This window comes from Scyliorhinus canicula, chromosome 3 (assembly GCF_902713615.1).
Source record: "Scyliorhinus canicula chromosome 3, sScyCan1.1, whole genome shotgun sequence".
In the NCBI taxonomy this organism is placed as follows: Eukaryota; Metazoa; Chordata; class Chondrichthyes; order Carcharhiniformes; family Scyliorhinidae; genus Scyliorhinus; species Scyliorhinus canicula.
In genome coordinates, this window is record NC_052148.1 from 193,244,495 (window position 1) to 193,269,950 (window position 25,456).

General features: G+C 46.4%; 1 protein-coding gene across 2 annotated transcripts in view; it reads right to left on the bottom strand.

The window, feature by feature from the left end:
• smad1 (SMAD family member 1) overlaps positions 1-25,456 on the bottom strand; it is a 140,849-nt gene that overhangs the window by 41,954 nt on the left and 73,439 nt on the right. For both annotated transcript variants that reach the window (XM_038791932.1, XM_038791933.1), the window contains exon 3: positions 10,039-10,290. In XM_038791932.1, coding sequence (XP_038647860.1) covers positions 10,039-10,290 — 252 coding nt within the window. The remainder of the gene's footprint in view (positions 1-10,038; positions 10,291-25,456) is intronic.

Sequence of the window (25,456 nt, forward strand, 5' to 3'; positions counted from 1 at the left end):
CATAGTCCTTTTACTTACAAAGGAAGAATCTTACATTTGGAGATTCTAGCGAATGTATGTGAGCTACATTGTGAGCCTTACCAATAATCTTAAATTGGCTGTTACTACATTTTAGTAATGCTGCCTTGTCACAGAACCAGATCTAATGTTAGACATTATGCTCCGGATTTTGCAAATACAAGTTGTTCGAGTAGTCAGATATGGATTCCTTCACTTTCATGAAGACTATATGCGACCTGCATATCGACAGCAATGTGCTCATTCAATACTGTGAGCCGACTCACTAATGTGCGATTCAAAGAAGCCTTTGACATTTGTGTTGTGTCAGTATAAGTTCCAAATCTGAATTCATTGACCTTATGAACTCAGCAACTTGCACAGTTGGATTCAGCTTCAATGATACCACGTATTCTCAAATCGATGGTGTTCCCATGGGTTCTTTTCTAGGGCCAGCTCTCAATAACATTTTTATTGGCTTCCATGAGAGAAGTGCTCTTCATGTATTGACCCCTAGCTTCCTACCCCTTGCATATTTCCGATACATAGATGACATGTTGGCTATATTTGAATTTGTGGTGGGGCAACATGGTGGTGCAGTGGTTAGCACTGCTACCTCACAGCACCGAGGATGTGAATTTAATCCTGGCCCCAGGTCACTGTCCATGTGGAGTTTGCAGATTCTCCCCACGTCTGCATGGGTCTCACCCCCACAACGCAAAATGATGTGCACGGTAGGTGGATTGGCTATGCTAAATTGTCCCTTAATTGGAAAAAAATTGGGTATTCTAAATTCACTTTTTAAAAATAAATTTGCAGCTGTACATAAGAATTTCTTTACACACTTTTTAATATACCCCAATCTGCGCTCAAATTCACCTTCAAAATCGAGAAGTCTAATCATCTTCCTTTCCTCGATGTGCAGGTTCAGAAATCTGCCAGTGTGGGCAGCACGGTGGCACAGTGGTTACCTGTTGCCTCACAGTGCTGAGGTCCTGAGTTTAATCCCATCCCCAGGTCGCTGTCCATGTGCAGTTTGCACATTATCCCCATGTCTGCATGGATCTCACCCCCACAACCCAAAGATGTATAGGGTAGGTGGACTGGCCATCCTAAATTGCCCCTTATTTGAAAAAAATAATTGGGTACTCTAAATTTATTTTAAAAAATAAATCTGCCAGTAGGTTCTCTACTACTGTCTATCGCAAACCTACTATCACTGATCAACACGCATTAGAATTTCTACAGCTCCATGTGTTACAATATTGGCCGAATCAACATTCTTGCAAATAAGTACTGAGCCATTTGCTCACTGTGTAAACCTGACACCGTTTTAGGGAGCACCAAAGATATCCTGCAGGATAATTGCTACTCTGATCATTGCTCACTGTGGTGTTGCCACTTTCACACCCAAAAAGTGCCCAGTCTACCTCAAATAACTCTGGAAGGGTAAATTATCTCAAACATTTGGGCATCAATTGAAGCTCATTATTTCACGTTGCTAATACGCAGTGGCAACAAGAGTGGTGCTTTCCACGAACAGGTTGATGCCGTCAAGCCAATAAAATGTTCTACCTACCGCAAAAATGAGTAATGTGGTGTACGAATTTCAGTGTCAGGTACATAAACCATATGTTCCAATGACTGGCAGAATGCATCAAACAGCAAGTCCATTTGGCTGCTCGCAGTTGGCAGAGTATTGACTGTACTCAAATAACCCGTGCTTGCAAAACTTGGAACATAATGTCTACTGTTAGATGTGATTCCACAATTGGGTAGCATTCACACTAACACTCAATTTAACAAATTGGGCTTGATAATCGATACCGACATTCATTTTTTTTCTTTTTTTTTAAAATTTAGATTACCCAATTATTTTTTCCAATTAAGGGGCAATTTAGCGTGGCCAATCCACCTACTCCGCACATTTTTGAGTTGCGGGGGCGAAACCCACTCAGACACGGGGAGAATGTGCAAACTCCACACGGACAGTGACCCAGAGCCGGGATCGAACCTGGGACCTCAGCGCCGTGAGGCGGTTGTCTAACCACTAGGCCACCGTGCTGCCCTGATACCGACATTCATATACAGAACCCTGTCCTCTGCAGGCAAAAGAAAATGCCCAAACATTGTACTTTTCCTGAATAAATGGAAATATGCAGAGAGTAGCTTCCTGGTACATTTGCCATGCTAACACCTCAATCAGTCAATCAGCACCCTTTTACTCCTGCATAACAAATTGCTGTTCCGTTTAAAATTTGGCATTCTACTATCTGTCCCAATGAGTTTAAGACAACAAGCTTCAACAACATCACTTTTTCCAGTACCAACAACGTCCATTAAATTTCAAGTCTTCAAGGACACCTGGTAGAAATCTTTAATATTATGCAGCAGCTTGATCGTGTGGATGTTGAGATGTTGGGGGCTGGTTTAGCTCACAAGGCTAAATCGCTGGCTTTTAAAGCAGACCAAGCAGGCCAGCAGCACGGTTCGATTCCGGTACCAGCCTCCCCGGACAGGCACCGGAATGTGGCGACTAGGGGCTTTTCACAGTAACTTCATTGAAGCTTACTCGTGACAATAAGCAATTTTCATTTCAAATGGTATCCACTTGTGGTTGAGTCATGGACAAGAGGGCACAAATACAAGATAACCACTAACAGATCAACAAAAAATTTAGGGACTTCTGGTGACTTCATACAAGAACAAGATGCACGAAAAGTGGCACCTGGCTGGGTCTTTGTTTCTGATCCCTTTCAACCATCTTTTTGGGAGATGTGGATGACCACATGCCCATTGTTGGGTTAGTCATATCGAAAATGTCATTAAAGAAGCCCAACTTGAAGAAAGCTCAGGAGGGTAGCCCATCAAAGGGAGGTGAATGAGCGAAGGTGGCCACCACACCCGTTACTTTTGACACATTGGCTGTAATGATGGCATGGCAAGCAAATGGATCTGCAGTTTGGGCAGCAGGACAAGGAGATAAAAAGAATCCTTTAAAGCTCTGGCCCGATTCAGGAGAAGTTGGTAAACAACTCTGCACTGTTAATTCTATGAAACTCGAACATGGTTAATGTGCAGGGTGAGACTTTGAATGGTGTGGAGGAGTCCCTGTCATAGCACAAGAATTGTCTGGCCTCACTGGAACCTGGGTTTCTGATGGTGGCGGATAACAAAGGCCTGAGGTTGTAAGTGGAGAATCGGGAAAAGAAGTTAAACCTCAGGTTGGTGGGGCTGCCGGAGGGATTCGAGGGCTCAAAGCTGACCCAGTACTTTGCGGGGGATTTTGGTTAGGCAGGGACAGTGGTGGCAGATCAGGAATGTCACTATGAAGGTTACAGGTACACTGGAGGGGAAGACAGAGGTGCTAGTAAACGTGTTATGTCCGAATTGAGACAATGTTAAGCTTATGGTATGGTTGTTGGCGATTATTCCAGAGTTGGATATGTACCTGTTGTTTTTTTGGGGGGGGGGGGGAGAGAGGGGGGGGGGGGAGAGAGAGAGAGAGAGAGAGAGAGAGAGAGAAGAGAGAGAGATTTTAATTGTGTTTTAGATCCAAAGTTACACCTTTCCAGCCCAAAGTTTCGGGGATGGCGAAGGTGCTGGCTGCATTTATGGATGAGGCAGGAGGGGTGGGTCCATGCTGGTTTGTGAACCTAGGAGGTAAGGAGTTTTTGTTTCGCTGGTGCGAAAAGGTATACTCAAGGATTGATTTCTTGGTTATGGGTAAAACTTTACTCCCTGGGGTAAAAGGTGTGGAGTATTCACGGTGGTCATCTCAGACCAAGCAGTACACTGGGTGGATTTGCAGCTGGAGGCAGGTCGGGTGCAGCGTTCGGGGTGGTGGGTGAATATGGGTTTCCTGGTCGACCTCGGGTTCTGTGCTAAGATTTCTACGGCCATAGGGGACTATGCGGCATGGAATAGTAATGGGACGGTCTCGCCATCAATATTGTGGGAGGCGTTAAAGGCGGCAGTCAGGAGGGAGGTCATTTTCTGCAAGGCTCAGATGGATGGGAAGGCAGGAGTGCCAAGAGTTGGTGGTGGATAGGGAATATGCGAATGATCATACGCCAGAGCTTTGGGCACGTAGGAAGAAGCCGCAAATGCAGTTTGACCTACTGTCCAGGGGCCAGTTGGTGCGTCAGTTGCGTTGGGTAAAGGGGGCGGTGTACAAGTGTGGGGAAGGGGGGCTGGGGGCTAGTCACCATCGGTTGAGGCGGCAAGAAGCTTTTAGAGAGATTGTGCAGGTGCAGAAGCCCAGGGATTGATGTCTGCCCCAGTAAGAGGAATGGGTTGTTTCAGTCCTTCTCAGAGGGGCCTTCTAGGTCAGAGCCGCCAGAGGACAAACAGGGAATGTTGTGGTTTTAAGAGGTGTTGGAGTTTTCTCAAGTAGAGGAGAAGTTGCGGGAAGGTTGGAGGTGTCTATGGCTTTGGGGAAGATGGAGGCTGGGAAGACGCCGGGGCCAGATCAGTTCCCGGTAGAATTTTATAAGAAGTTTGTGGATCAGTTTGCCTCATTGGTGTTGGGGATTTTAATGATTCATGGCACGGGGTTCCCTTCCAGAGTCTTGGGGCAGGCTTCTATCTCGTTCCTTCCAAAGAAGGATAAGGATCCCACTGATTGTCGGTTGTTTCGGCAGATTTCTCTGCTTGGCGTGGATGCAAATCTACCAGCAAAGTTTCTAGCGTTAAGGTTGGAGCAGTGGCATCCAGAGATTGTGGGAGAGGATCAGTCAGGCTTTGTAAAGTTGTTGTCTAATGTGAGGTGGCAACTTAATGTGGTTGTTGCACTGGCGGTGGGGCCTGAGCCAGAGATAATTTTGTCGTTGGACACAGCAAAGGCTTTCTATTGGGCTGAATGGAGATATTTGTTTATGGTTCTGGGAAAGATTAGGTTTGGGCCTGGGTTTGTGTCATAGGTACAGCTGCTGTACGTGGCACCGTCGGCTACTGTGGGAACTAACACCATGGGTTCGGGGCCCTTTAGGTTGTACAGAGGATGAGGCAGGGTTGTCCTATGTCTTCGTTGTTGTTCGAGTTAGCAATTGGGCCATTTGCAATTTTAGGGCCTGGGACAAGTGAGGAAGGATTGCTTCTGGGGAGGGGTGAGAGAGAGTGAGAGTGAGAGTGTGAGAGTGAGAGAGAGAGAGTGAGAGAGAGAGAGAGACAGAGACAGAGAGAGGGAGAGAGGGAGAGAGAGAGAGAGAGAGAGAGAGAGAGAGAGAGAGAGAGAGAGAGAGAGAGAGAGAGAGAGAGAGAGTAGAGCAGCACAGGGTGTCTTTGTATGTTGATGACCTCTTGTTGCATGTAAGGGACTATGTTGATGACTTCCTGTTGCGTGTAAGGGACCCCGGAACAGTGATGGGTGATATTATGGGGGTATTGGAGAGGTTCAGTTCTTTTGCGGGGTATAAGTTTAATCTTGGGAAGAGTATATTGTGGTCGGTCCTGTGAGGGAGGAGCTGAGGCAAGGGGTTATCTTTTCGCTGAGCTGGGACTAGCTTTCTCGGGGACCAGGTGGCGCGGGGCTGTTCATGCTTTGCAGCTGTACTTCACTAGTTTGGCGAGTGGGGCAAGGGCAGATTTGCAGAGGTTGGACAGCCTTCCATTGTCTCTAGCAGGCCGGCGCAGGCGATTAAGATTAATATCTTGCCAAGATTCATATTCATTCATGTTCTTGTTTCAGTGCTTTCCGGTCTTCCTGCCAAAGGGATTCAGTGTACTGGAGCAGTATATAACAGGGTTTATGTGGCCAGTATGACCACCCCTTTTCGGAGAGGGGTTTGCAGAGGGAGAGGCAGACAGACGGGGGATTGGTGCTGTCAAACCGGTTGTTTTACTACTGGGTGGCCAATATGTAAACGGTGCTGGGTTGGTTCAGGGACCAGGATGCGGTCTGGGTAAGGGTGGAGTTGGGGGTCATGCCTGGAGGCATTGGCAACAGCTGTTTTGCCATTCACACAAGTGATGTATTCGTCAAATCCATGGTCATATGTCAAGATATGGCAACAGCGTTGCCAGCATTTCAAGCTAGGAGGAGGTGGGATTGTGTGCCAAGGTGGTCCCCTATTTGTGGGAATCATTTATTTCAGCCGGAGAAACTTGATGCCGCTTTTGGGGGGTTGGAAAGGTAAGGAGCTCTAGCGGGTAACGAATTTCTTTTTGGAGGGTTGGTTGGCTGACTGGGAGGAGCTGAGGGAGAGTGCAGGCCTCGGTGGGGTGGATATATTTAGGTACTTTCAGGTGCGCGATTGGGTCCGGCGAACTTTCTCGACATTGCTGGTGCCGCCGCCATCCATTTTGCTGGAAAGGATTGTTTCTTGTGCGGGATCGGATGAGAGCAGCATGTCTGGGATATATGAACAGATCATGGGGGAAGAGCAGGTCTCAGTGGAGGAGGTGAAGGCTAGGTGGGAGGTGGCATTGGGTCCCATTTTGGAGGAGATGTGGAGTAAGTCTCCCCACAGGGCGAATGCTACATCATCCTGCGCGAGATTAAGTTTGAAACAACTCACGGTGGTGTTCAGGGCACACCTCACAAAGGCCATGAGTCATTTCTTCGAGGGGGATTGAAGATAGGTATGTGAGCTGGTGCTCGAAAGGACCTGTGAACCATGCGCACATGTTCTGGTCCTGCCCCAAGATGGTGGAGGCCTTTTTAACACCATATCTGCAATTTTAAATGTGGATTTGGAGCCATGACCATTAGTTGCAATATTCAGGGTGTCTGACCAATGGGAATTGAGGGCAGGGTGATGGCGGATGTTTTGGCTTTTGCCTCCTTGCTGGCTCGGCAACGGACCCTGCTGAGTTAGAGGCAGGTGGCACCGCCCCAATGTCGCAACATGGCAGGGTGACTTGTTGGAGTTTTTGCATCTCGAGAAGGTTAAGCTCACTATGAGGGGAGCAACTGATGGGTTCTATCGCAGATGGCGTCCATCTAGATTGCATTTAAGGATCTTGCCATTGTTGGCCGTTAGTGGGGGGAAAGGGGTGTTCTATTGGGATGGGAGGAGGTTATAATTGTTCGAGTCTTTTTGTTTTTGTTTGCTATGGTTTGTTGAGGTTGTTGATACATGCTTCATTGTTTTGCTGTTACTTTGGTACAAGATGTTAAAAACTCAATAAAAATGTTTTTAATAAACAAAGAATTCAGGTGAATCTGTGCACAGAAAACAGTAAAAATGTAGAACTCACTGCCATATGGAAATATTGCGGAAAATGGCACTGACATATTTAAAGTCTGATGCACAGGAGAGAGATGAGAAATAATGGGATATTAGGGCGGGGTAGAAAGAGGTTATAGTTGGAGGAGGTTGCATTTATATAAAGACTGGCACAGCACCGTGAGGCTGCATAGTCTATTTCTACACTCTAGGTTCTATGTAAAGGCAAAGTCCTGACTTTTGGGAAATGAGGGGAAAAACCTGAGACTTTCAGCTTTGAATCCAGCCAAATGAGGGGCTTCAGAGATATAGAACATAGAACAGTACAGCACAGAACAGGCCCTTCGGCCCTCGATGTTGTGCCGAGCAATGATCACCCTACTCAAACCCACGTATCCACCCTATACCCTTAACCCAACAACCCCCCCCCCCCCTCCCCAAACCTTACTTTTTAGGACACTACGGGCAATTTAGCATGGCCAATCCACCTAACCCGCACATCTTTGGACTGTGGGAGGAAACCGGAGCACCCGGAGGAAACCCACGCACACACGGGGAGGACGTGCAGACTCCGCACAGACAGTGACCCAGCCGGGAATCGAACCTGGGACCCTGGAGCTGTGAAGCATTTATGCTAACCACCATGCTACCGTGCTTCAAAATCCTAAATTGGGACAAGTAAATGCAGTACTAATATCAATTCAAATAGTAGATCAAAGCTGAGGAAGAGATCAAACTGCAAAGGAGGAAATCTGGGACCGATGTCAGGGACGGGATTCTCCGATCTCCCGCCGGGTGAAGAATTGCTGAGGGTTGGCGTGAATCCCACCCCGCCGTCCTCGTAATTCTCCCTCCCCCAAAAATTGCCCCGGCATGAGTCGCACCGCCCGCCTCAGAGAATAGTGGGGTCCGGCGTGACTCAATGGGCCCCGGGGCTGACCAAATTCTCCGGCCCGCGATGGGTCGAAGTCCCGCCCGTTCTTTGCCAGTGCCGCCGGCGTAAATTAGAGTAGGTCCCTTACTGGCTGGACATGGCGGCACGGGTGGGCTCCAAGGTTCTTGGGGGGTCACGGGGGGATCCGGCCCCGGGAGGTACCCCCATGATGGCCTGGGCCGCGGTCGGGGCCCACCGATCCGCGGGCAGGCCTGTGCCATGGGGGCACTCTATTGTTCCGCCCGGAGACCGTGGTCCTCCGCCATTCCCGGTGCGGAAGCGAATCCCTCTGCGCATGCGCGGGGATGACGCCAGCACGTGCTGATGCTCCCGCGCATGCTCCGACTCACGCCGGCCCCTTTCCCACCGGCCGGTGGGGCGCCAACCACTCCGGGCGGGCCGAGCCCCTGAAGGTGCGGAGGATTCCGCACCTTTGGGGCTGCCCGACGCCGGAGTGGTTCATGTCACTCCGTCCCGCCAGGACCCCCTGCCCCGCTGGGTAGGGGAGAATCCCGCCCCAGGAACTTCCTCACACGTGAAGTGATCAACGCATGAAATGCACTTCCTGGTTAGATAGTGGAGGAAAACACTGGAAGAATTTGACAACTGGATGCTGGGAGAGAAGTATTGTATTTTCATGAACAGAAACTAGGATGGAATAAACGGGCTGGCATGCAGCTATCTTATGACTTTGCATTAAATAGCTTAACCGATTCAAAAAAGGGGATATAGAAATAGTAAAACCAAAACATAGGCTTAACTTCCCAATATAGATTTTGTGGCTTAATCCATATGTGTTTCGCCATGTTCGAGACAATGTGTGCTAAATTTGAGAAAACTGCTTCATTCAAAGTACTTAAAATGCATTTTAAAAAGTAAATTTAGAGTACCCAATTAATTTTTCCCAATTAAGGGGCAATTTAGCGTGGGCCATCCACCTACCCTGCACATCTTTTCGGCTGCGGAAGCAAGACCCATGGAGACACGGGGAGAATGTGCAAACTCCACATGGACAGTGACCCATAGTTGGGATCGAACCTGGGACCTCGGCACCGTGATGCAGCAGTGCTAACCACTGCGCCGTGCTGCCCTGTACTTAAAATGTATTAAGTAAAAATTGCAAGCTTAAAATTAAGCTAATTAAAATTTATACAACAGCAATCATAACTTCAATTTTATGTCGCTCTCATAGGTTCAACATATTTCTCTTAACAGTTCACTGCCTGTCAGTCGAGTATTAGCTTCTTCAGTGAAGTTACAAGTAGCAACTTAATTTAGATCCTAGATTCATGGCATCAATTTAAAATACTGATAATTTATACAACAGTTCATCCAAAATGTTCTGTAATATTTGTTTTGAAATTAAACATTCAATTGCAATATTTCACCTCTATAACCACAGCTTCTATCTTTTCTTCAGAGTTATAAAAAACGGGCTCTCCCTTCTAGAATCAATTTCAGTGAAGGGAACCATTATGACTGTAGTCATGATCAAATCAGTCTGTTTTCTTTTCACAAGAGGAAGCATGCAATCAATTGTACCTGACAAGCCTAGGGTAACAATCAATCAGAAGCTACGTTTCATTTATTGGGAACAGACCAGTTTATTCTAGAATGTGATTACAATACTATACATCTGCACATGGCAGTGAATTCTAAGCACCCATTACTGTTCTAAAGAAACAGTCATAACTCATTTCTGTGTCCACCGAAGTCAAATCGATTATTTGCTTTGCTCTCACCACTTCACAACGCCCTTGTTATTCCTCAGCAAAAATTATGATGGACACTAAAATTCTGAAATAAAATTTAAGACTACAACACTAGGTAGTGTCTTGTAAAAGGAAAGTTAAATTACTTTGGTTAGATCTAATTTGGGTAGTTAATATAACTACAAAGGATAATAAATGTTACAGCAAAACAGAATATTATTCTTACCTGGCATCTGAAATGGGCTGCTTGGTCCAGAGCTCGCTGGAGAATGAGGATATGTACTGCTCCCGGGGGAGCTGGGATAACTTCTGTTGGGAGAGTTTGGGAACGGGTGGGTGTTTGGTTGCTGAAAGGAAACTGGAAAGGCAGCATTCTGTGGCATAGGAGGATCATTATGTCCCAAATTACGAAACTGTGCAAGTAGGCTATGTTGTGGATTATATTCACTGTGCCTTGGAACCAACACTGGAGGAAGAACTGGAATAAAAGGGAAGGCAAAAAATTAAAAAATGTTCCATAACAAGACTCATTTAAAACTGCTTTGCTGGTTAGTAAATAAAAGACGTACAAATGCAGAGCATGAACAAATCGTATCTCTTGAGATGTGTGTGCATAATGCATAGATAATATATTTTGAGTATTGCTAAAAAAAACAACAGACATGCTATCAAAGCTTTTTGTTTGCAAACAGCAGGGCAACTCGCAGGAAATTAGCTAGGGTAAAGATGAACAACAATTTATACTGTACGATGTTATACTGCAGGTTAACTCTGGTCAAAACATTGTCCTGTGGAGTAAACCATGCTGTTCACCATGCTTTTTTTACGTAGAGAAAAAGGTGCAGTGTTTGGGCATGTTCCTCCTGTATGCAAAGGACAGGGCCCTGTGTGGGTTCATCCCCCAGGGCAATGCTTGACCAATTAAGAGTCAGCCAACCTGGTTTGAATTTGAACAAAGCTGGGCAGTTAACTCTTCCATGCTGCATTCTCCATGTTAACACCTCCACCAGAGTCCACTTGGCAACTGATCAGCACACTCTTCACATGCAGTGTTGTTTGCCTTTGTTTTTCATAATTTTTTTAGAGCTGTCCTGATGAGTACAAGATGAAAAGCTTTGACAGCATGTCTCGTTTTTCAACAGTACTCGAGCTCTGTACTACCAAACTATTATTTTCATGTTTTCTAAAATCTACCAAGGAGTCAATACATATACAACAATGATCTTCATTCCCACTGTTCAAAGACGGGCAGAATAGCAAATTGCATAGAATGATGCCTGCAATAAATCAAAATTCCACACTAGTAAATCCAGATTAGCCGAACATGTCTAAATTTGTCAAATGACTGTTCTGACCAGTTAGATTGCACAAGCACAAAATCTTGCAGTGCTGGGCAAGCCATATTTTGACATCAAGATCTTCCCCTGAAATGATGTGCAAAGTCTCTGAATATGAGAAAGTTAAAACTGTTGCTTAAGAGATCACTTGCCTGTTTCCATAGCTGATGCGCAGAGCCAGAGATGCCCCAGGATTTCAGCACAAAATACACCAAGGACATGTTTGACTACACTGAAATGGGGGCTGTATCACACATGGGCAGCACAGTGGCACAGTGATTAGCACTGCTGCCTCACAGCACCAAGGAACCAGGTTTAATTCCGGCCTTGGGTGACTCTGTGCAGTTTGTACTCCCCCCCCCCCCCCCCCCCCCCAAATGTGTGTGTTGGGTTCCTCCAGGTGCCTCCCACAGTCCAAAAATGTGTAGTTCAGAGAGGGTTATGAGGTTACAGAGATAGGGCAGGGGTAGGGTGTTCTTTCGGAGGGTCGATGCAGACTTGATGAGCCAAATAGTCTCCTCCTGCACTGAAGGTTCAATGGTTCTTTTTTCAAAGACAGCATGCCAAGCAGAAAAAGTAGTTTATTGCGTAGTTTTACCCCAGCTAAACCCCGACATTATTCGATGCAAAGGTCAGGCCATTGCATGGTGTGAACAAATTGAGTGAAGACTTCATCTTACATTTATTTACTGCTTCACTGTATTTTCATTTGGCATTTTAACCTGCTTTTTTCCTCACAGAGTCGCACGTACACCTACACCTAGCTCTTTCTCTCTAACCCGCATACATACCTGCCTCCTTCTTGGCCTTGCACACCCACCTCTCTTTTATGGGCTCATGTGCCCATCCATACCCACCTCTTTCGCTTGTTATAATACCCTGAGCTAGTGCGCAGTCAATTCCAGCCCTACAGGCCACAGAGTCCCAACATAAGTGAATTAACCAATCATTCATATGTATTTTCTGAAATCTTTGAACTATGACTGCTCCATTGACTTACAGGCACCAGATTTGTAAGTAAAACTGAATAACTATTTATTTACAAGAGAGATAGACAGACATGTAATGGCGATAATAGAACAATGGTCTGCTAATATAATTATTCCCTCCCTTCACCACCCACCACACACACACACACACACACACACACACACACACACACACACACACACACACACACACACACACACGAGAGGGTGAAGGATAAAAATAAAGGGGATTAAAATGGGAATGAGAGATGAGTAACTTCACTGCTGAGGCCGTAGTCTCTGTAGTTGGCTATCTTCCCGGGACACGGTGCTGAAATCCACCGGTTGGATCATAACCACCTGGTTTGTGCCTTCAACGTGAATCCGCAGGCTGCAGAATTTGCCATGGAGTCATTTTCACTTGACTGACCTCCACCAAATTGGCCCCCACTCTCCTGAGTCAAAACAAAACTGAACTCAAACTGGAGCCTGCCTTCTTCTTCCAGAGTCTTCTGGAGTTCTCTACCAATCAAAATTGAAGTCACACAAGCCCCAGGATTCCAAAAGAGTTAATTGGCTGCTAGCCAAGCCCATCAAAATGAGACATCACTGGACCATGCCAAATACTCTACCGAGGGGAGCCCTTGGATCAGACCAAATATCACATTAGACTGGGTTAGTTCAGTTCAAATGCAGTGTGCAGAATTGTAGCAACCAGCATAACAGATCATTAAGGGGATTACACAGGTTTCAACTTGAGGATGCTTACACTCTCATAGAACCCTACAATGCAAAAGGAGGCCTTCAGCCCATCAACTCTGCATCAACACTCCGAAAGAGCACTCCTCCAATCTATTCCCATAACCCTGCATACTGATCACGGCCAACTCACCTAACCTGCACATCTTTGGAAAATAAGGGACAATTTAACATGGCCAATCCACCTAACCTGCACACCTTTGGGTAGTGGGAGGAAACCGGAGCACCCGGTGAAAACCTATGTGGAGAATCTGCAAACTCTACATAGTCACCCAAGACTGGAATCAAACTCAGGTCCCTGGCACAGTGAGGCAGCAGTGCTCGGACGCTCTCACCCACCCGTACCCACCTCTCTCTTGGACCTGTGCGCCCACCTGCACCTATCTCTCTCTCCCAGCCTTGTGTGCCTGCCCCCACAGCCCCAGCCTCACGTGCCCACCCTCATGGCTCTCAGCGTCATGTGTTGGAACCCAGTTTGGGAAACTCTGACAAATGGTATTCCCAAATAAAGCACTTTCTTTAATCTTTGCTTTCACAGCGATTCTCTCATCCAAGGAATTTACTCATTTCCCGAGAGTCACTCAATGCCATGCACCACCATTGGTAGACAGTGCATCTCAACATCTCACAACAGAAAAAAAAGAACATTAAGAAGTCTTACAACACCAGGTTAAAGTCCAACATGTTTGTTTCAAACACTAGCTTTCGGAGTGTTCTAGTGTTTGAAACAAACATGCTGGACTTTAACATGGTGTTGTACGACTTCTTACTGTGCTCACCCCAGTCCAATGCCGGCGTCTCCACATCAGAAAAAAAGAAAACCAGGCAACGGGTGACCTAGCTGAAAGGCCCAACTGAATGCTCCCCCACACCCCTACATCAAATGGTATGGGTCAAATAATTTAAAATTCAGTATTAAAATTGTTTTGTCAGTTTTACAGGATGCATGTGTACACAATGAAGCACCATAGGCATTCAAAAAAGGTTGATGTCATTGTGTGCCCTTGTATAAAAACAGGATGCTTTTTAATCTTGGACTGTATCAAAATAGCTGACTGTCCACAATTACAAAAATCCTTTATGCTCTGCTTGACTGGACAGAATCCCAATTACCCATGACTGCATTCATTACTCAGTAAATGTGTTATTCCTTGCCTCCCCGAATCTGCAACATAATTCAGATATTAACTAATCAAGCTGATGCTCATCTCACCTACTGCAATCAGTCTATTATTTCTTTACCACAGACAGTCAGAAAAATCAATATGGAGTCTATGGGAGAAACAGCAGCTAAAGTAATAAAATATCAATACAAAAATTAGTATGAGAGTGGATGAGTAATGCTGATTAATGTAACTACCCTGCATCCCTACCAGCAATAGACTATGAGGCCCCAAATCAACCTTCATTCATATAACTTGAATACATTTTAAATTGACTGGGCATGTGCATCGTATCAAACAAGGAAATCAAGTTTCATATCTTCAGAGGCAACGTAGAATGAAAAGAAAAAATAGATGCTCATTAATACATCAGTGATACATATTAAGGCTAAATAGTCGGTTAGTACACATCTTTCCCATGAGTCTGCTGTATGAATCCCAGATTGAAATGAAAGTCACCATATTCACCAGAAGCTGGGTAACATTTTTGGTGTTTGGTGTAACTTTGAATTTATTCAATAGAAAACTCAAAATAAATAAAGTCGAACAGTAAACTATCATTGTGTTGATTTTGTTTATTGTCACGCGTACCAAGGTTCAGTGGAAAGGATTTTTCTGCAAGCAGCTCAATAGATCATTAAGTACATGAAAAGAAGTTCCTGTGGCACCCTCGAGGAGGCAGGTCGCAGGTCGGATAGCTCGCGCCCGCGATGGGCAAACGGACCTTTGTTAACGGACTTTTTTGGGACCTGGCAGCCTGAATCGATGGAGGAGACGATAGGGAAGAGGCTTCCTTTCCGGGGTATGGGCAGCTGGACTAGAAGTGGTCGAGTGGAGCGCCAAGGATCGAAGCGGGAGCAGCGGGGACCCCAGGCCGGGTGGCCAAGCATGGCGGACGGCGGGGACCGGGGAGCGGAGGCTCACTGGCCAAGGGAGGAGCAGATGGAGTTCTTCAAGAACTGCTTCACCGAGCTGAGGAGGGACACGCTGGACCCGATGAGAGTGGTGATGGACCGAATGGTCAAGACACAGGCAGTCCAAGGGAAGGCGCTCAGGGAGGACGAGGCGAAGCTCTCCAGTCAGGCGGGCATGATAACGGAGCTGGAGCACGAGGTGGAGGAGCTGAACGCCCGTCAGAGGAGGATGCAGGAGCAGCTTGAAGAGCTGGGGAACAGAGCCAGGAGGCAGAATTTACTGATCATTGGCCTCCCCGAGGGCTGCGAGGGGTCAGATGTGGGCGCATACGTGACGGGTATGCTTGAGGCGCTGATGGGACCGGAGGCCTTCCCTCAACCCCTGGAGTTGGATAGGGCGCATAGAGCCCCTGCAAGGAAGCCCAGGACGGGCGACCGACCGAGAGCCTTGGTGGTCCGCTTTCACCGGCTTGCTGACAGGGAACGTGTGCTGCGATGGGCCAAGGCGGAGAGGAGCAGCAGATGGGAGAACTGCGAGATGCGCATTTACCAGGACTTGGGAACGGAGCTGGCCAAGAGGCATGCAGGATTCATCAAGGTAAAGGCAGCCCTCTACAAAAAGGTGAGGTTTGGAATGCTGTATCCTGCAACGCTCTGGGTTACGTTTGAGGAACTCCACTACTATTTTGAGACACCAGAACAGGTTTGGACCTTTATTAAAGATAAGAAGCTGGACTTGAACTAATGGGCACTTGGTTCTTTCAGTGCTGTACAGTGGCGGCGGTCTGTTAACTCAAAATTGCTCTGATTAGGACTTTTATTAAAAGAAGAAGCTGGACTGGAACTAAAGGACTTTGGGCTCTCAGAGCTTTTGTGTGGCGGCGGTTTGTTAAACTATCCTGTACTGTAATGTTTTATCCAAGATTGTTTTCAGCCTGGACAGAGAGTGGGGGCTGGAGGGCGCACTGTTTAGGGTCTTTTGGGGGGATTGCAAGGGGGGGGGGGGGGGGGGGGGGGGGCTGCGCTTGGTGCCTTTTGGCGCGAGATCGGGGCCTCTGATAGGGGGATGGGCTAGGGGCTAGTTTCGGGACTTGAAAGGGCACGGTGGGATACAATTAGGTTAATGGGTCCCTGGCGTGTGGGGGGAGGGCCTGAGCGCTGGGACGGGAGACAGGTAGATGCCAAGGGCAGGGGTCAGTGTGGCTAGCGTAGGTCAGGGGGCACCAGGGAGATAGATCGGAGGTGGGGCGGGGCGGGCTTGGGCCAAGCGCAGGGCTGACCTGGCAGGTCAGGCCTTGGGGGGCAGGGGAGGCCAGGTTGGGGGGGGGTGGAAGAGGGTTAGGGCCACGTTAGTTTAGTTGAACACGTGTGGCAGGGGCAAACAGAGCTGGCAGGGGAAGTGCCTTATTGAAGGATCTTTGGCTTCTACACTTATTAACATGTTTATTCTTTCCCACTGTTCGTTTTCACTATGTTAAGGCTCTTTGCACAGGGCCATTTTTCTCTCTGTAACTGTTACAAATTTGTGTTAAATAAAAAACTTTTTTAAAAAAGTACATGAAAAGAAAAGGAAATTTAAAAAAACACATAATACGGCAACACAAGGTACACAATTAACTACATAACACCCTCATTGGGTGAAGCATACAGAGGTGTGTGTAGTGCTAGTGAGGTCAATCCATAAGGCGGCCGTTTAGGAGTCTGGTAACAGCAGGGAAGTTTGAGTCTGTTCCTGCATGTTCTCAGACTTTTGTATCTCCTGCTCGATGGAAGAAGTTGGAAAAGCGAGTAAGCCAGGTGGGAGTGGTCTTTGATTCTGTTGCCCACTTTCCCCCGGCAGCGGGAGGTGTAGATGGAGTCAATGGATGGGAGGCAGGTTCATGTGATGGACTGGGCTGTGTTCATAACTCTCTAAAGTTTCTTGAGGTCTTGGGCTGAGCAGTTTGCCATACCAGGCTGTGATGCAACCAAATAGGATGCTCTGTCCCATCAAGGACTTAATCTAACACACCTTACTGACATTATCCCAGCAGTGCAACTGCAAAGTGGTTTTTCAACTGAATGAAATGCTCTCCCTGTGCATCTGCATCAGTGCAGTAACATGATGGTTCTGCGCACCGCTACTCAGGAAGCAGATATTGGCCTTGGTGAGGGGAAATATAATTGAGGCATTTAAGATGATTCAAGAATTTGCTACATTTTCACCATCAATCCTTTTTCCACTAGAGGGTAATCCGTAACACCAGGGGGGCAAGGTGAGAAGGCGAACCTTCAGGAATAACCTCAACCAGTATCGGAACTGAACTCGCACTGCTGGCCTCGCTCCTCGCTCTGCATCACTAACCAGCTGTCTAGCCAACTGACCTAAACCTGCCGCACAAAAGCCTACTAGCTGTAAGCGGAATGACTGGTGGCCGTCATTCATCTGCTGCTGCCCATAAAATTTGAGTTACTATGGTCTTGTGTTTTGTCGCAACTTTCTTAGTGTCAATCTAACCCCAATTTAGCATGATGTGCAAATTTGACATTGTACTTCTGGTTCCAGAGTCCAAATCGTTTACATAAAATGGCAAAATAGTCCCAGCACTATTTGCATCCATCCATCTCAGGAGATAGATAGATAGATAGAGAAGATAGAGAAATACAGCACAGAACAGGCCCTTCGGCCCACGATGTTGCGCCGAACTTTTGTCCTAGGTTAATCATAGAATTTTGGACAATTTTTCATGGCCAATCACCCAACCTGCACATCTTTGGACTGTGGGAGGAGACCGGAGTACCCGGAGGAAACCCAAGCAGTCACGGGGAGGATGTGCAGACTCCACACAGACAGTGACCCAAGTCGAAATCGAACTTGGGACCCTTGAGCTGTGAAGCAATTGTGCTATCCACAATGCTACCGTGCTGCCCTTAAATGATGGACTGCACCCAGGGTCTATGTCACTCAGAGTCATAGCGCAGAAGGAGGCCATTCGGCCCATCAAGTCTGCATCGGCCATTGGAAAGAGCACCCTACTTAAGCCCACGTTGCCACTCTATCCCCGTAACCTGTAATCCTACCTAACCTTTTGGACACAATAAGGCAATTTAGCATGGCCAATCCACCTAACCTGCATATCTTTGGACTTCTTGTACTGAACATCGGGCATGATAAGCGATCAAGTTGCACCTGATGCGGATCCGGGCACAGCAGGTGAATCTCAGGTGAGCTCGCTCCAAATCGGGCTCTGAGCCGGGTCAATCGCGCATCACCTGCCTCGCTCAGCCCAATCTGGATTTCGCCCTCGCCAGGAGAGATCCAAATCTGCATATTTAAACAAGCCATTAGGCTCATTTAAATACCTGGATGCCAGATTCACTCGGTGCCCAGGAGTAAACATCCACATCATGAAGACCTCGCCATGGTGCCATTTAGTAACTGGTCGACACAAACGTGGAACAGGTATAACAGCACCTCAGGGAGGATGGAGGAATTTTGCAGGGCATTAGAGACGATTAGGTGGTCAGAGACAGGGCAAGATGGTACTCTGGCACCTCTCTGGCACTCTGATGGTGTCACCTGGGTACTGCCACCTGTTAATTTATTTTGTCCTCTACTCTTTCCACGTCCTTCCTGACTGTTTGCTCCCAGACACTCTTAGGTTAACAATGAGAAATTTCCATTCACTGCTTCTGATCCTAGTCAACTTGGAAGTCTTGCGTGGGCAACCTGTCGTACTTATAGCAGGCTTCCCAGAGAGCTTTTCTTTGGTGATATGAGCATCATTCATTCAGCTCACATAACACAACTAATGGAGTCGGTGCTGACTCAAGAGAACAAACATGATAGGGATCCCTGCATCCTGATATTTTACACTTTATCTACCGAGAAAATGCCCAATATTTATCTGGAAGCAGTTCAGATGTGTTTTTTGGCTTGCATAAGTTGTCCTGCCCCACGACCCTAAAGCAGGGTGCTGAGAACACAAGCCTGGTATCCAGATTTGTATTTTTGGTTAGTTTGCTGTTGGTCCACACTCAACTTTGACATGACAGCTTTGGTCAAGGCAATCTTGATGATCATTTTGGTATCAACGGACAGGCTGCCAGTAATTATTGATCCAAGACACATTAAGCTTTCGACGAGCTTCAGAGTTATTAATGCCTCAACGGTGCAGTCTCTACGTCCTGGTCCCAAACACGGATCCCTGTGGAAAGCTATCACTTATCTACTAGATACAAAATAGCCTGTTCCCTAGTTGGTTCTTCAACGTACTACTCTAGAAAACCACCCAAAATTCCAAGAATTTGTTCTCTACAGCATTACTACCAAGCAAGTTTACCGAGTCTATATGCAGATTGAAATCCCCCAAGATTACTGCATTATCCTTAATTTCTAATTTCCTGATTTATACTGTGATTTATATTAACAATGTTGTTTAGTGGTCTATAAACAATGTGCACCGATATTCTCAGCAGTTTCTTAGCTCCACCCAAACTAATTCAAAGTCTTGATCTTTAGAATAAGATCATCTCTCACTACATTACTAATGACCTCTTTAATTAATAGAGCTACCCCAACAACATCTCCCTGCTTTCTGCCCTTTCTGTTTGTCACATATACTTGATATTCAAGTCCCAGCTTTGGTTTCTTTGTAGCCATGTCTCTGTAATGGCTATCAGGTCATACATTTGAATTTCTACTGCGCTGACAATATTTCTACTGAGCTGCCATACATTGATTATTAATACCTTTATTGATTCCTTAATCTATTGCCTTGTCATTTTCCTTGAACTTACTCAATCTTCCCCTAGAACACAGAACATACAGTGCAGATGGAGGCCATTCGGCCTATCGAGTCTGCACTGACCCACTTAAGCCCTCACTTCCACCCTATCCCCATAACCCAATAACCCCCTCCTAACCTTTTTGGACACTAAGTGCAGTTTAGCATGGCCAATCCACCTAACCTGCATGTCTTTGGACTGTGGGAGGAAACCGGAGCACCCGGAGGAAATCCACTCAAACACGGGGAGAATGTGCAGACTCTGCACAGACGTGACCCAGCGGGGAATCGAACCTGGTAGCCTGCCGCTGTGAAGCCACAGTGCTAGCATCTTGTGCTACCCTGCTGCCTTATAATGATGTCAGAACTAGATACATGATCCCCCCCCCCCCCCCCCCCCCCGAATCACTAGCTTTCGAAGTACTGCTCCTTCCTCAGGTGAATGAAGAGGTGGGTTCCAGAAACATATATATTAAGACAGTCAAAGATGCAATACAATGCTTTGTATGCGAGTCTTTGCAGTTAATTAAGTCTAAGGTCCAGACGTTGTACACCAGATATACCGATGACATTTGTTTCCTTTGGACTCACGGTGAAGAATCATTGAAACGACTACACGATGACACCAATAAGTTCCACCCCACCATCAGACTCACCATGGACAACTCTCCAGAATCGGTTGCATTCTTGGACACACTCACCTCCATCAAGGATGATCACTACAGCACTTCACTTTACCGCAAGCCCACGAATAACCTCACAATACTCCACTTCTCCAGCTTCCACCCTAAACACATTAAAGAAACCACCCCCCATGGACAAGCCCTCCGTATACACGGAATCTGCTCAGATGTACACTGAAGATGCCCTCGTATGAACAGGATATGTCACTCGTCTCATTGATCAACAGTTCCAACGCGCCACAGCAAAGAGCCGCACCGACCTCCTCAGAAGGTAAACACGGGACACAACCGACAGAGTACCCTTTGTCGTCCAGTACTTCCCTGGAGCGGAGAAACTATGACATCATCGCAGCCTTCAACACATCATCAATGAAGACAAACATCTTGCCGCGGTCATCCCCACTACTTGCCTTCAAACAATCGCGCAACCTCAAACAAACCACTGTTTGCAGCAAACTACCCAGCCTTCAGAACAGCGACCACAACACCACACAACCCTGCCATGGCAGTCTCTGCAAGACATGCCAGATCATCGACATGGGTACTACCATTACACTTGAGAACACCACCCACCAGGTACGTGGTACATACTCGTGCGATTCGGCCAACAGTGTCTACCTCATACACTGCAGGAAAGGATGTCCCGAAGCGTGGTACATTGGCAAGACCATGCAGATGCTGCGATAACGGATGAACTGACATTACACGCCTATCGCCAGGCTGGAATGTTCCCTTCCAGTCGGGGAACACTTCAGCAGTCAAGGGCATTCAGCCTCTAATCATTCTCCAAGGCGGCTTTCAGGACCTACGACAACGCAGAATCGCCGAGCAGAAACTCGTAGCCAAGTTCCGCACACGAGTATGGCCTCAATGTGGACCTTGGATTCATGTTGCATTACATTCACCCCCCCCCCAAACCACCATCTGGCCTGGGCCTGCAAAATCCTACCAACTGTCCTGGCTTGAGACTCAGGCCAACACTGCTAAGGTGGTGACCGCAATGGAAAGCCTGGGGCAGGACGTCCGCATCCCGAATGGTGGTATCCAAAGCATGGTTCAGTTTGTGATGACCATGGCTGAGGGCATCAACATCATGTCCCAGTCACTGAGGTATGTGCCCCAGTTGTAAGTGGACATGGAAGCAGTGTTCAGAAAGCTAGTGATTCGAAACAAACCTGTTGGACTTTAACCCGGTGCTGTAAGACTTCTTACTGAGCTCACCCTAATCCAATGCCGGTATCTCCATGTCATGGCCCCCATTATTTAGTTTAAAGACCTCTCTACCTTCCCAGTTTATACGACTTATCAGAACACTGGTTTCAGCACATCTCAGGTGAAGATCTTTCCAACAGAACAGCCCTCATGAACCACAGCCCATTTCTTCCACGCCAGACTTTTAAGCCATGCATTAATGTCTGTAATATTATTTACCCTATGACAATTTGCATATGGCTAATGTAACAACCCAGAGATTATTCCCTTTGAGGATCTGCTTTTTAATTTAGTGTCTAGCTTCCCATATTCCCCATGCAAAACCTCTTTCCTAGTCTTATCTATGCTGTTGGTACCTACAAGGACCTCTCCCACCACTGCTGAGCAGATATCCCAAACCTGCCCCAGACAGACAATGCAGCCTTCTGGATTCTCGCAACCAGCTGCATAGAACAGTTTCTACCTCCCCTGACTATAGTATTCACTCCACCACTGCATTCCTTTTAACTCCTCTAACTTGAATGGCTTCCTTATATCATGCTGCCAGGGTCAGTCTGTTCATCCACACTACAGCCCTCACTTTTGTCCTTGCAAGCTGCAGGAATCTCAAACATGCTTAACTGCAAGGGCCGAAGCTCCTCAACTCCAACCTTCTTGATCCCCTTACCTGTCTGGACTCTCTCTCGTCCCTGCCCACTGACCAGATCAGTTAACGCTAATCTAAATGCCTTCTGGAACAAAGTGCCGTGGTAGCTACCTCTCTCCCTGATGCATTGCAATGTCTGCAGCTTGATCTCCAGCTCATTGACTCTGAGCCAAAACTCCTCACACCGTAGGCATTTGTTGTCACCATGGATTGCAGCCATGGCATATCACCCATGATGCCATCTCAATAATGTTAATTACATACGTTAATTAAAAAATTAATTTACAGTTCCCTTCTTCACCAAACTCCCAGCTTCTCTCTGCGCATTCAAAGCATGAGACTCTGGCATTTTATACTCTCTGAAAATCAAAGATGAGTCAGCTTTGCTAAGATTCAGAAACCAGTTAAAGCTAGCTACCTAATTGACTAGTTACAGCTTTTATATAGTGGGCGGCACAGTAGCTAGCACAGTTGCTTCACAGCTACAGGGTCCCAGGTTTGATTCCAGCTTGGGCCACTGTTGGTGTGGAGTCTGCACGCTCGCCCTGTGTCTGCATGGGTTTCCTCCCACAGGTCTCATGTAAGCCTCAACCCAAAAAGAAAAAGCTGGAAAATCTCAGCAGGTCTGGTAGCATCTGTCGGGAGAGAAAAGAGCTAACTTTTTAAGTCCAGATGACCCTTTGTCAAAAGTTAATGTAAGCCTACTTGTGACAATAAAACAAAAACTAGAGAGAGAGCGTGAGAGAGATTAGGCCTCAAGATCCCCATACGCACCGAACTCCCAGCTTCACACATTGTACTCAAACAGCATTCAGTGCAAGCCATATGTTTTAACCTTAGTCCTGAGACTACCTCATGGCTTCTCAAAAGTCCAAAGAACATCAGTGCATCACCTTTGGCTGCCCAAAGAATCACTCAAATATGTTCAACCTATTCTTTTGAAATCTGAGCGTACTTTGTTTTATTAATGATATTTTCAGTTGCTGAATGGCCTTCTATGGCATTCTCAAGGGTAAATATTCCAATATCTTTCCAGTACCAACATTAAGCTAACTGATCTATAGTTCTCAGGATTTGTTTATTTTCTCTTTATGAATCTGGCAATCTCACCAGACAAGATTTGTCTAGTTTTTCCACATATCTCCATTGTCTTTGCAGCTTAAATATCTGGATATTCTTTGATGCTAGCACTGTTGCTTTACAGCTCCAGGGTCCCAGGTTCGAGTCCCGGCTGGGGTCACTGTTTGTGTGGAGTCAGCACGTTCTCCTCTTGTCTACATGGGTTTCCTCCGGATGCTCCGGCTTCCTCCCACAAGTCCCGAAAGACGTGCTATTAGGTAATTTGTACATTTTGAATTCTCCCTCTGTGTATCCGAACAGGTGCCAGAATGTGGCAACTAGGGGCTTTTCACAGTAACTTCATTGCAGTGTTAATACAAGCCTATTTGTGACAATAAAGATTATTATAACTTCATTATAGCTGCTTTTGCCACTGTGATGAAATCCATTCATTCTGTGTCTGTCAGCTATGCATACTTGTAGTCTGTGGCAATTGTAACCTTTAAGGGACGGGTTCTTTCAGTGTTTGTTACATTTGCTCCTGTCTAGTGTTATGGGCCAGAGTTTAGAGAACCCCAAAGTGCATCATGGAGTTCACCTGACCCACAACTTTTAATACATTGTGGTTATGGGGAGCACACGGGCTTACCTCACAGGTGTGATACACCAAATATCCACAGCATTTTTAAATTAAAAGAATGTTTATTTATGAAATTAGTTAACACTTTATAAACCCACAGTAAACATCTTAACAACTATCAACACCAATCCTCCCCACAGATACAATATTCTATAGGTAAACCTTAATCTTTCCTTAACATCCATAAGATAAAAGACCCTTTTTAACTCAGAAATCAGGTTTAAATTCTCTACTGAGAGCAGTCAGCACTTTGAAATCGCCCAAATGAACACTCTTTAGCTTGTAGAGAGATCCATGCACATCTGCTGGCTTTCACTGCAGCTCTTCTGAGAATGAAATTAAACACACCCTGTAGCAAACAGCCTAAAACTAAAGTAAAGCAGATAGACAGCCCAGCTCCACCCACACTCTGACATCACTGATAAACACCTATTTCTTAAAGGTACATCCACTAGAGATATTTTAATAAACACCCATTTCTTAAAGGTACTCTCACATGACACTAGTAACAAAGATAGGACCCTCCTGGAGTGTTGTGATAGGCAACCAGATCAGTTCAAGATCAGTGAACAGCAGGTCGTGGGGAGTCAATCAGCCAGCTACTATCCTAGGTAAAGGACAATGGAGGGGACAGAATGAGGTCCCACTTAAGTCAAAAAGCATGAAAAGGGTTGCAGTTAGCAGATTTCAAGTGAAGTGGTCTTGAGAGATGTGCAGAAGATGCATAAAAGAAATCAAAGATTGGGGCAAAGGTACCCCATTATATCAGTCATTTTGGCACATCCTGAGAGATTTGAAATTGTGATTGTAAGCTAGTATTTGAGTGCATTCGGAAATCATAATCGCAGAAGGCAAGCTCGTAACCCTTGTGGGCCATCGTTGAGCCTTCACAGTTGGTGAATCTTTCGAGAGTTTTGCCAGGCAAGATCTTGAATAAACTTGGTTTGTTCTAGGGCAACACGGTAGCGCGGAGGGTTGGTTAGCCCTGCAGCCTCATGGCGCCGAGGTTCTAGGTTCAATCCTGGCTCTGGGTCACTGTCCGTGTGGAATTTACACATTCTCCCCGTGTTTGCGTGGATTTCACCCCTAAAATCCAAAGATATGCAGGCTAGGTGGATTGGCCATGCAAAAATTGCCCCTTAATTGGTAAAAATGAATTGGGTACACTAAATTTATTTATTTTTTTTAAACTTGGTTTGTTCTCACTGGAACAAAGCAGGTTGAGGGGCGACCTGATAGAGGTCTGCAAAATTATGAGGGGCATAGACAGAGTGAATAGTCAGAGACTTTTTCCCAGACTAGAGGGGTCAATTACTCGGGGGCATAGGTCTAAAGTGAGAGGGGTACGGTTTAGAGGAGATGTACGAGGTAAGTTTTTTTACACAGAGGGTACTGGGTGCCTGGAACTCGCTGCCGGAGGAGATGGTGGAAGCAGGGACAATAGTGACGTTTAACGGGCATCTTGACAAATACATGAATAGGATGGGAATAGAGGGA